Source organism: Hippocampus comes, unplaced genomic scaffold, assembly GCF_001891065.2.
Source record: "Hippocampus comes isolate QL1 unplaced genomic scaffold, H_comes_QL1_v1.1 scaffold31, whole genome shotgun sequence".
In the NCBI taxonomy this organism is placed as follows: Eukaryota; Metazoa; Chordata; class Actinopteri; order Syngnathiformes; family Syngnathidae; genus Hippocampus; species Hippocampus comes.
The window spans coordinates 619849-631138 of NW_017806069.1; the positions used below are offsets into that span (position 1 = coordinate 619849).

The 11290-nt window shown below is 47.1% G+C and overlaps 2 protein-coding genes and 1 long non-coding RNA gene across 5 annotated transcripts in view; 1 reads left to right on the forward strand and 2 right to left on the reverse strand.

The window, feature by feature from the left end:
* LOC109530216 (uncharacterized) overlaps nucleotides 1-3851 on the reverse strand; it is a 7718-nt gene extending 3867 nt beyond the window's left edge. The window contains exons 1-2 of the long non-coding RNA XR_002170981.1: nucleotides 3487-3851; nucleotides 2212-3229 (exon numbers count right to left, since the gene is read on the reverse strand). This is a non-coding gene — a long non-coding RNA (uncharacterized LOC109530216). The remainder of the gene's footprint in view (nucleotides 1-2211; nucleotides 3230-3486) is intronic.
* On the forward strand, nucleotides 1803-8594 carry si:rp71-1c10.7 (tumor necrosis factor receptor superfamily member 12A). Of its 3 annotated transcripts, none has more exons than XM_019893811.1 (5): nucleotides 1803-2117; nucleotides 6158-6256; nucleotides 6562-6705; nucleotides 6992-7040; nucleotides 7308-8594. In XM_019893811.1, the coding sequence occupies exons 1-4, from the start codon at nucleotides 2036-2038 to the stop codon at nucleotides 7030-7032; spliced, it is 366 nt and encodes a 121-aa protein (XP_019749370.1). In that variant the 5' UTR covers nucleotides 1803-2035; the 3' UTR covers nucleotides 7033-7040; nucleotides 7308-8594. The 3 variants fall into 3 exon arrangements, with proteins under 3 accessions (XP_019749370.1, XP_019749369.1, XP_019749368.1); XM_019893810.1 differs by lacking the exon at nucleotides 1803-2117 and adding an exon at nucleotides 3988-4271 and having other exon boundaries at nucleotides 7305-8594; XM_019893809.1 differs by lacking the exon at nucleotides 1803-2117 and adding an exon at nucleotides 3988-4271.
* Nucleotides 8595-10834: 2240 nt separating this feature from the next.
* znf646 (zinc finger protein 646) overlaps nucleotides 10835-11290 on the reverse strand; it is a 19516-nt gene continuing 19060 nt past the window's right edge. Inside the window, exon 5 of the mRNA XM_019893729.1 lies at nucleotides 10835-11275. Coding sequence (XP_019749288.1) covers nucleotides 10835-11275 — 441 coding nt within the window. The remainder of the gene's footprint in view (nucleotides 11276-11290) is intronic.

Here is an 11290-nt window from a genome sequence, read left to right on the forward strand (position 1 = left end):
GTTTTTAGCCGAAAAGACTACCATGTATAGTCAGGCGTTTTAGCCCAAAAAAAACCCCGACCATCTATTTAGTAAGGCGTTTTTTTTTTCGCGGAAAAAAATGACCATGTTTCGTAAGGCGTTTTTGGCCGAAAAAACGACCATGTATCGTAAAGCGTTATTAGCCGAAAAAAACAACCATGTTTCGTAAGGCGTTTTTTACGGAAAAAACGACCATGTAAGTAAGGCGTTTTTAGCTCAAAAAAACGACCATGTACAGTAAGGCGTTTTTAGCCCCAAAAAACGACCATGTATAGTAAGGCGTTTTTTACGGAAAAAACGACCATGTAAGTAAGGCGTTTTTAGCTCAAAAAAACGACCATGTACAGTAAGGCGTTTTTAGCCCCAAAAAACGACCATGTATAGTAAGGTGTTTTTAACCGAAAAAAAAAAACGTCCATGTATATAATAAGGCGTTTTTCGACGAAAAAAACGACCATGTATATGTAGGTAAGGCATTTTTAGCCCCCCCCCAAAAAAACGACCATGTATAGTCAGGCGTTTTTTTAAAAAGACGTACATGTAAAGTATAGTAAGGGTGTTTTTTGCTATTTTATTTCTATAAATGGTCTTCTGGGGTCATTTTTTGGAATCAAAGCCTGAGCAAAGACGGTGGTGTTTTGTGCGAACAAAGCTCCGGATGAAGGTCGATGCTTGGACCTGACTGCTGACTTTGAAACAGGCACGAATCAGTCGGGTGGTGTCGCGTACCTCCAGATGTTTGGCGCAGAGCAGCTATGGCTTGACTGCATTGTTATTGCAAATTTGCACGGCTGCGGGAGGCCCCACCCTACCCCCAGACGCTAATAACCCCACCGCTCTGCGTCAGGGACACTCACATCTTCCAAAGTGAGAAGGTCACATGATTGAGGGCTTCCTTTTCTTTTAAGTCAATTTATATGATTTTTTTTTTTCTGACAGCAAAGGCGGTCCATACGAAAAAGTCACGGTTTGCTCAGAACCTTGTTTTCGGGGTCGCTCTTCGCCGTCACGTGGGCCAGCAAAAATAAAAACCCAAATTGTTAAATTTGGCAGCATCAAATAGTTTGCCTTCTTTTTGGAGATGATCAGAAACTTAAAAACGTCCACCCACACCGACGGACCTAACTTGGCTGTTTTGGGGAAAGTGGGAGGAAGAGCTCCGTTTCAAACCCCGAACTTCACAAGGGTGAGGTGGACGCGCTAACCCCTCGTTCACGCCGTCACCCCTGTGGTGTGTCCTGTTATTCCAGGATGCTCCATAAGCTTATTATTGAAGTTTTCCCCACAACAAAGCGCGTTGCTCCATTGGATGTCATCAGGTTTCGTGTGCATGCGCGCGCGCGTGTGTTGGCAGACAGCGGGATGACGTCGTCAGGCGTGGTAATAACAATGAGAACACGATTGAATCCAGACGACAAGGTCGTCTTTCTCTCTCTCTCTCCCACCATGTGTAAAATATCTGAGAGAATCAAAGAAGTTACGAGTTGAAACATTTTGCGCCGAGTGTGTGTGTGTGTGCGAGTGTCCACTAGCTGTTTGTGTGCATGGACAGTGTGTGGGAAAAGACGACAAAAAAGTCCACTGGTGGAGTTTCCTGAGTGCAGTGGAGCAGTGTGGACTGGATAGGAAATGACTCATGGTGTGTGCGCGCGCGTGCGCTTGTGTGTGTTTGGGAGAGAGAGAGAGAGAGAGAGAGAGAAGAGAGGGAGAGAGAGGGGGAGAGAGAGAGAGAGAGAGAGAGAGAGAGAGAGAGAGAGAGAGAGAATGTTAGTGAGCGAGCGAGCGTGGGTGTGTGCTCCAGTGTGCAGCGTGTTAAAAACACGGAGCCCAGTGGTCCCGGTGAGTCACTCCGTGATGTTCGTTTTTCCATGCTGACGACCACCGCGAGCTCATCGCTCTTCGCGTGAACTTTTTTCCGAGTTGTTTTTAAATTATTATTATTATTATTATTTTTATTATTATTATTATTGTGGAAGGTGTGCGTGTCAAGCGCGCAGACGCACACCGTCGAACGATGGACTACCACGCTTTATGCACCATTTGTGGATTTTTCGTGGCGTTGCTGAGCGCTCTCCCCGGCACGTGCGCACAGAAAAGTAAGTTGGGGTTTGTTTCATTGAGGCTTTTTTTTTTGTGTGTGTGTGTGTGTGTCCGTCAAGTGTGTGCGAAGCGGTTCCGTTACCGGCTTACCTAGTTGACCGGTTCCGCATTCTGACGGCCTGATTTCAGGCGCTGCATTCATCGACCCGCAAGTTTCAGACCGAAGTAACACACCTGGTTTCGGGAACGAAAACAAGGTTGGAAAAGTCGTCAAATGATGGTGACACAGAAACGAGTGCATATTATGATTCTATAGCAGGTCAAACGTGTCTGTCTCCCAAACTAGACATGACTGTGATTTCAGACCGTCACTGAAGGCAACGCCACATTTCAAGCTACTGTAATCCGGCGTATGTTTCGTGTTGCCTTCGATGCCAGTCAGAATTCAGTCCTATCCTCACGTTGCCGAGGTGGCTGGCTATCTGTCTAAGGAGAGGGATGATGTCGCTCTGATTTCGAGCTCACCCTGAAGGCAGCACACTTTATGTAACTGTAACACGATGTTTTCAGGATCAGTCAAAAAAAATCCGCATTTTCCTGATGCCATCGCTGCACATCGATGGATGGCTGTATCTCTGATTTCAGACTGACACTGAAGGCCACACTTAGAATAATCAGGTCCATGTCAGGTGGCCTTCAGGAATCGTCTGAAATGAGAACTTTCCTCACTGCGTCTGTCTATTTTTTATTTTTTTTAATCTGACAAGCCAAACTCAGTGAATGCAAGAATTAATTGAAGCTAATTTGGTGCCAGATGTTGCCTGCGGCCCCAGTCTCAAACCAGCGCTTTCATTCCTCACTCTTTTGTTTGTCTGTCGTATATTCAGCCAACGATCCGCCCGCTCAAGTCAAGAAACGAATCACCTCAATCATGATTTTTTTTCCCCAAGATATACGAACATAACTGATGCCATGAACGGAATGATCTGGAGTGTTCATTACAATATAAACTAGCATGTTACCAGTTGAGAAGTGCACATTTTCACAGTTTACCACGGAAACATGCACCTGTTGGTCTTTGGGGATTCATGCAGGGGGGGGGGAGATCGGGAAACAGTCAAAGACAGGATAAGGCACAAGGCATCCAATAACCGCAACGTTTTGTCTTCTATCAAGAAAACGGCACTGTTTCGTATTGTGCAACAATGCAAATCAATCGACAGGAAAGAATTGAACAATTTGTGAAACATGATCTGATGCGTCAATTCGTTTCATTGTGCCCCTCCATCCGGTGTGTCCGCCTTGGCTACCGCGGAGCAGAATAATACAGTCCTATCGAGAAAGAATCACAGTCAGTGTCAGTGAGTCGAAAAAGTGGAAGAACCGTGGTTGTCTTTCCAGAGGATAAATAATATACGCCTGTACGTTCACATTAAGCTAGCAGGGGCATGTTGTTGTTTTCTGTTTAGTTTGAGAGAAAACTTCAGCTAGCACCTGCAGCATTAAAAAGTGTTGATCTTTTTTTTTTTTTGCAAATTAACAGGAAAAATCTTCATTTGACCTTTGTTTTCGTTTAATTCCATATTGAGTTTTGGGTGTTGATTTTTAAATGCACTCCTTTCGGTATTAGTGTACAGAAGAAGAAAGACTGTGGTTTATTCCATAACACTTATCGTGACTTTTGTTTTTGTGTCCTGTGCCTGATAAAATACTCCGTCTGTAAAAGTAACACGAAAAGATTTTTGGAATCTCAAAGTATGATAAGCGTGCCCGTATCAGGATTCCACGCAAAATTAATCCAACTTCCGAGTGTCAAAAAAATTCTACATATCATCGGTCCTTCAGCCATGTGCTGCAAAACGACTTCATCCAAAGAGTTCGGCGCAGTTGTTTTGTTAAGCGTTGCTGTGGAATCCCGACGGAGGACAGCAGGCTGAGTTCATACGAAAACAGCGCTCGCCTTCAGATCATTTCCTGATGCTTTCAAGCGCCGCTGTTGAGCGCGCGCGCGTGCGCGTCCGCCGCCACTGCAAACATGAAGCCGAGTCTCACAGCGGCGAGAGGCCATCTCGCACATCTGGATATCAGCTGTTGCTCCGCCCGCCCCCGTCCGTTTTATGACAAAATGCAACATCCCCACACCCAAAACGACGAGACTCCCCAACGTCAGGAATGCGAAAGCCGGCGCCAGATTGCACATGAGCGGAGCGGTGAGAAAACTCCCCGAGCGAGCGAGCGAGTGCGCACGCGCGCGTGACGTGACGGCAGGCGAGCGAGAACGTTGGCTGCCTTGCGACACATTGCGGTGCGGATGTGGTTTGTCGGACACGGGGTCAGCTGACGGTCAACGCCGACGCTGCTTCCCGGTGACCTTGGGCATTCCCAGAGTTCTTCCTCTGCTGGTGCCACTTTTGGTTAACGACTGCGCATTCCAAACTCACTCTGCTGCACTACGAGTGTAGCATTTATTTTATGTTTTTTTTGCGGGGGGGAACAGTAATTCGCATTCCACCTGAAAAGACCGCAATTGCCCTTTTTCGCCTGTAGCTGGCACTATTTTCCAAAGTTGTGCACCATGGAAGACGGTTTTCTTGCGTCTCTACTGTTCAAAAAACAAGACTTTTCCCACAAAAAACAAAATAGCGTCAGGTTTCTCACCGGTTTAACACCTTGCCAGCTTTCAAATTAGACCAGTTTTGAAAAATCAAATTGGCAAAATTTGGAATCGATTAGGTTTGAAATATCCTTCGGAACCATTTGGACTGGAGAGCTTACACTCTGGGTCGACTTGGTGATTTTGACGGGCCGCTATAGCCATCAACATAAAGTTTGGCCGCATCTGTTTCACACTCTCCACTTCAATTCTCCAAAAATTGGAACTGACGTCGACAGACGAGGAGGACAACTTATGAAGTGCTAAATGTGAACTTGTAACACTCGCCTGAATTGCGTGCGGGCCGCGCGGGACCGGTCGGTTCCCACTCAGTGACGTTGTGGACGTCGGGGCGAATGGTTGTTCGTCTCAATATGTGCCCCGCGACCAGTTCAGGGCGTAGTCCGCCTTCAGTCCCAAGTCAGTCGAGTTCAGCTCCAACGAACAACTGCCCCCCGCCCCCCCTGTTCAGGATAAGCAGTGGTGAGAATGGATGGATGATATTAAGTGCAGAGGCATAATCCAAACAAGTTGAGTTGAAAGTAACAAAGTTGGGGTGAGCGCTGAGAAGGGAGGGGGTGGCGGGGGGGCACACATTGAACCACTCATCTGTCTGGCTGTCAGGCAAACAAATGAAGCCTTCCATTGTGTCCACAGTGGGCGGGCGGGCAGGCGGGAAGGAAGCTATTCCCTCAAGCGGCATCTTGTTTTCATCTGGGTGACGTTCTGTGGAAGACACACAAACAATCCCAAGGAAGCACTTTGTACAAACACACGCACGCTCGCAAAGTTACCCGCTCGCTCGGCATCTCGTGCGTCAGCGGCGCCACTGCAAAGGCTTTCTCGCACACACAAAGTCGCTCGCGGGGTTCTCGGCAACGCTTTTGATGACGGACGGGCCCGCTTCAACTGCATGCGAGTCGAGGTGCTTTTTTAGTGGGCACCGAAGCCTCGGGCAGACTACTTACCAAGAAAATGACATGACTAAAGTACAATGCAAAGTGGCTCTGTTTACGGGTTTCTCAAACGACAAGCCTTTGTGGGGGCGGTTTTTTGACCACTTTACAAGAACATTGTGGCTTTTTGTGTCCGATTATAACTGCATTTTGTTGAACGCAGTGGAAATTGGAAAGAAGAAGAGTGAAAAAGGGGCTCAGCCTCATCTTTTGCTTGTAATGGCCGAATGTCAAATTCTCTCCAATCCTGCTTTCTACGCCGATAGAAGGCTTTCTAACAGTGTTTGGACAATATTTTACATACGTCTACATTATTTTAAGGTGTTGAAAGTCTTCAAATTCCCCCCATGGTGAAGGTAGAAGAGTAGACATGCGATAGCACCAAATGCAACGTTTTGACAAGCTCACCTCATTGCTGCGCCATGTTTTTGTGTTGTGGGAAATTGTTCCAAACCAGGAAGTTGATGTGACACTTTTCTGTGCCCAGCTAAGTGCGGCCTCTCGGAATTCTGGAATTCCGACCTGGACGCGTGTGTGCCGTGCGCATCCTGCAAGCAGTACCCCAAGACGCCGTCGTGCAACACATGTGAGGCATCACTTCACGATCTTCCTTTCGGCCGCCTCTCACTTTTACGGCACTACGTGGGACAAATAAAATGTAGACTTTTAGGATTGCTCGAGCCATCTTGGTTACTCAATTAACAAACTGTCCTTAAAGAATGAAATGCAATTGAACTGAATTTACTTTGCATAGCGCGAGCCTGTGAACCACCAAGTCAGGATTATTCTAAAATACAATCGTATAATGAGAGTTGATCTTGGATTTTGTGAATTTCTGGTTAATTACCGTTGATTTCCAGCTTTGAAGTCGCGGTGGTTTTTCGGCCGTAGGCAAACTGGTGGAGGAGACGTCGGACGTTTGGAAGCTGGCAGCCATCAGTAGCTTCTCGGTGCTGGCCGTGGTCCTGGTGGGCGCCGCGCTCATCATTGGGGTCATGGTGCATCGGCGCAAATCGCACAAACTGCCTCTACGAGGTACAATGTTTCTTTTTCTTTTTTTTTTGGGTGTCTCCCAAATCTGACAGGATTAGGATTAATCTGAGCTCAGACTGGGTTATATTTTGAGCCCAGCAGTTTTAAGGGTGTATAATGCATGTTTGGTGGCGATGTAGTGACGGCACGTGGGTTGAACGAACATTATTTGAGTGACACCGAAGGCTAAGCATGACTTGTTAGCAAACGCTCGTCAATATGAGCATGCACGCTTTCGCTGGAGTGAACCTTGACCTGATTCCTTTTTTTGTTTGTTTGTTTTATACAGAGCCAATTGAAGAAACTGCAGGGCCACTTTATCAAGCTTAAACATTTCAGTAAGTGCACTTTTCACCTCACGTTCATGTATCAAAAACGATGTGACGTCAGGGGTTGGCAAAGTTTGGCATTCACATGATCGATAGTCCATTCCAATTTGGTGCACTAATTCTGAGACATAAATACATTTTAGATTATAAGTGGTTCGTTAAGAGTAATTCCACTCTTGAAGGTAAAAAAAATAAAAAGTAAAAAATGTTGCCCACCCCTTTGACGCAGACACGCACGTGAGCGCTAACTGAATGGTCGCCATTTGTCATCGGCAGCCTCGTCTTCCTCCGGAAACAAAACCATGTGACCGACAGAAGCAAGCAGTGACCGCCCCTTCCCCCCTATCCGCCCCCACCGAGGCCTGACCTGACCTAAGGACCTTCCGGACTGCCCACTGTGTGCTCTGACTGACTGAGCGACCACAGGCTTTCCCCTGACAACGAATACTTTTTTTTTTTTTTTTTTTAAAGGACCCTTATTTAACTGCAGAAACGGCGACATCACGCTAGGGCGCCTTTGAACGATGCCCCCCCCACCCACCCCGCCCCCAGGTAGAATGAACACTTGGACCCTCACAAGTGGGCTGTTATCTTACGTAACAGAATGAATGTAAGTATGAAGAGGTCAAAGGTCGGGCTTCACACTGTCGGGGTCTGTTTGAATGTAGCTAACGTTTAGGTGAAGCGTCTTCTCTCTAGACAATCGTGCACTGTTACTGCGGCTCCCGCCGACGCCGACCGAACCGCGCGCGCGCGCACACACACACACACGCACTACTTTTACACTACTTTTTCTGTCTGTGTCAACTCTAATCAAATCAAATCGTGATTCTATCGGCGGAGGCAAGCTATCGCCAACGACACTTCATGTGGAAATACTGACGACTATTTGTTTGTTTGTTTTCCTTCCATCAAAAGGACTATTTGGGCCACACTGACTGGAAAGCGGGAACATTTAAAACGGTTTGACAACAGAGTGTGAAAAAAAGCTCCCGTTCAGCTGTTCTAGAAGGCTTTTTTTAATGTACAGGTTATTTGTTTAAAAAGTGCCATTTTTCTGTCTTGTCTGCAGTGCGGCCCAAATAGTCGTTGGTTGAAAGCCTTCAAATCTTTTTTTTCCTCTGCCACGACAAGGTGCGCAAAATTTCGATTGCGGGACTGAAGCTAGAAAAAGTCAACACACCCAATGTTCATATGTGAGGTGTTTTCCTCGTTGCTTTTAAAGATCACTTTTTTGTCCCCGACAGAGATTACCCATATTGATGAATATATTTTAGGGAGTGTATGGTTAACATTCAACGTAATGCTTTTTTTAATTTTTTTTTTTTTTTTTTTTGTAAATTACAAGCAAATTTTCTTCAGATTTTTGGATTTGTCAAAAGTTCTACCAGGCCAGCTGTGATTTGAACTAACATCCTCCTAATGAGTTCAATGCCCCCCCCCCTCCCCCGAATCGATATCAATGTCGTATACATGCACTGGCTTCTTTTGACCCGATTGCAGTCGTCTGAATAGCTTTTGAGAACCAAAATGTATTTTCACAATAAAACGTTGAACTTGGAAGAGTGATGCTTGCCGTGACTTGGAATCGAAAACGAGAGCCACACGGTCGTTTGGCCAGTCTTTTAATCACGACTTTGCTTCCATCCTAAATGAGCTTCTAAACAAAGAAGTGGAAATCGACACTTCCGTGACAAAATAGTTCTATATAAATAGGACTTAAATACTGAGCATTTTACCGCCCCTCCCTCCGGTATTGTATTACATAATAACTAATCTAGCACTTCTAGTTCTCCTACAGAAGAAAGCTGTACAAAGATCCAGTGTTCAGTCGATTATTCTACGAGTTACAACGTTGAGTGAGGAGGAAGATGTGGAAGCGCCACAAGAGACGAGAAGGCGAAAACATCAAACAACCCACAACTAAATATTAGTTGCTGCTTTGCATGTCGGCTACCACGACAAATCGAGGCTACAGGTCAGGAATACTACCAACAGGGAAATAAATGCTAGAAATGTGGCATGTGCTCCCCCCCACCCCCTTTCCAGTGCGACCCCAACACTTTCTTGCTCGTTCACCATGGAAAGCGAATGCTTGAAGTTCGAAACAAAACGGCCGCGCCAGGAACCATTTTGTTGCCGGCCGGCGCGCGCAAATACAATCAAGGCCGCAAAAGTTTCGTCCCTAAATCAAGCACCGCGCTTGTTGCGTTAACGTCACGAGGCGGGCAGTTGGCCGACTCGGACGAGGTATTTCAAACTCAGGAGGTGATGGTGCCCAACCTCTGGAAATAAGGCAAAGAAAATCCCGTCAGAAATGTGCGGACCAGGCACGAGAGACAAAGACACGAGAAGACAAGGATGAGTGATGAGGCGTCCCCCGGGAGAGCCCTCGAGAGAGAAACTGCGCTCGAGGCGGGCTGCGTTGCGTGCTCAACTAATACTTTGATTATTTACGACACATTTGCCCGCCCCTCACGACGGACACGAATCAACATGTCGGAGTTGAACAATCGCGACACCAAAGAGTCCTCGTGGAGATGGGTCGAGACACCATTCAAGATCAACAATGAAAGTCAAGCTACTCAGAAAAAAAAAAAAAAGATTCAAGACGGACGAGAGTCAGAGAGATTCAAGAAAGAACAGAGGGAGTCGAGACGAGTCATCAATCGAGCGAGAAGAGTCCCAAAAAGAAGAGACTCAAAAGACGCGTGCGTCAGGACAGAAGCCTGTCAGACAAAAGAAGGCAAGAGAAGAGAAGCGCTTTCAAGACAGAAGAACCTCAGAGGACGGCCGGTCCAAGCAGACAAAAGTCAAGACAGACGAGAGTCAAGAGAAAAATGCGTCGACACACAATCACAGATGAGATTTTTGTGAAACAAATTGAAAGTTTAAGCAGGACAACAACAACAAAAAGTCAGCAAGGCGTAGCTGACTATTTTGCGATGGCTACCATCTAACAGCGGTTGAGTTTTTTTATGTCAAGTTGAAGATGGGTCAGCAAATCAGCGTGGAATCGTGATGATTTCCTGCCGCAAAAAGCTCCTTAACGGTTAAAACAAAACATTCAACACACAAAATCTCCCTCGTCAAAATCTGTAGCTTTTAGCATCCAATGTCACTTGCCAAAAACTTGAATTCAAATGATTTTATTCGGAAGTAGAAGAGCTATTTACTCGATTCGAGTCCATCACTTTGAGTGAGCTTCACGCAAACTAGATGAGGTATTTTGACGGGGGTTTTTTTTTTTTTTTAAACAAGAGGTTTGTGTGACGTGAGCAGTCCTTGAGCACTCACGAACACACATCACTACCCACCACCACCAACATCAATAAAAGTTCTGGATATTCGGCTTTTTGGAGAGTCTGTAACCTTTACAAGGAGAAACGCATTTTCAAATGCTGCATCCTACTGTTCAACATCTCCGCATTTGTTCTCACGGCCAAATTCACAACGGGTGCGCGAACCCTGCGGAGACCCGTCAGAAATGCGCCGCCGTTTCGCAACAAACATTTCTATTCGGCGTACCGGGGAAGATCCAAGTCGGTTACCAAAATGCAAGCCGCCAAAGGTCCAAATTCGGATCACCTGTAAAGGTTCAGAGCCCAGCAGCCCCAACTTTTTGGGAGCAGAAGAGTAGATATTTGATGTTTCCTGACACAGGCACCGAACAGTTGCAGGGAAAGCGGGCTTTTCAACTCACTTTGGTCGGTTGTCCGCAAGGGAGGCGAAGAGACGCCGCGCGTGACTTGAGGACAACAATGAGAAGCGGCGGCAAAGTTGGAAGGAAGGCGGAGGAGACTTCAGAGGAAAGAGCCCATGTCCAAATCGATGAAGTGGTGAGCATCCAAGCCGAACGAGCAGGAGTCGTCGCCAGCGCGCTGGTTGCGGTGCAACTTGTCGTGGTGCCTCAGGTTGGACTTGCTGGAGAAGCTCCTGCCGCACACCGGGCAGGCGAAGGGCTTCTCCTTGCTGTGGATCCTGCGGTGACATATGAGCTGCGTGGAGACGCGGAACGCCTTGCCGCACTCCAAGCACTGGTAGCGCTTGGGCTCCGTGTGGATGCGGCGGTGGTTCTTGAGGGCCATCAGGTTGGAGAACTCCTTGTGGCAAGCGCCGCAGGAGAAGGAGCCCGTCTTGTGGCTGTTCTTGTGGTTGAGGAGGGAGCCGGCGTGGCGGTAGGTGCGGCCGCAGTGCTCGCACACGTGGCTCTTCTCCGCCCGCTCGCCCGCGCTCTCGGGACGCTGGGACAAAGGCTC

Bases quoted from the DNA above. Each gene is read 5' to 3' on its own strand.
- si:rp71-1c10.7 (XM_019893810.1), top strand. From the start codon at position 4,097: ATGAAGCCGAGTCTCACAGCGGCGAGAGGCCATCTCGCACATCTGGAT. The intron at 6,257-6,561 runs GTGAGGCATCAC...TTTCGGCCGTAG, and splicing joins GACGCCGTCGTGCAACACAT to GCAAACTGGTGGAGGAGACG. The intron at 6,706-6,991 runs GTACAATGTTTC...TGTTTTATACAG, and splicing joins GCACAAACTGCCTCTACGAG to AGCCAATTGAAGAAACTGCA.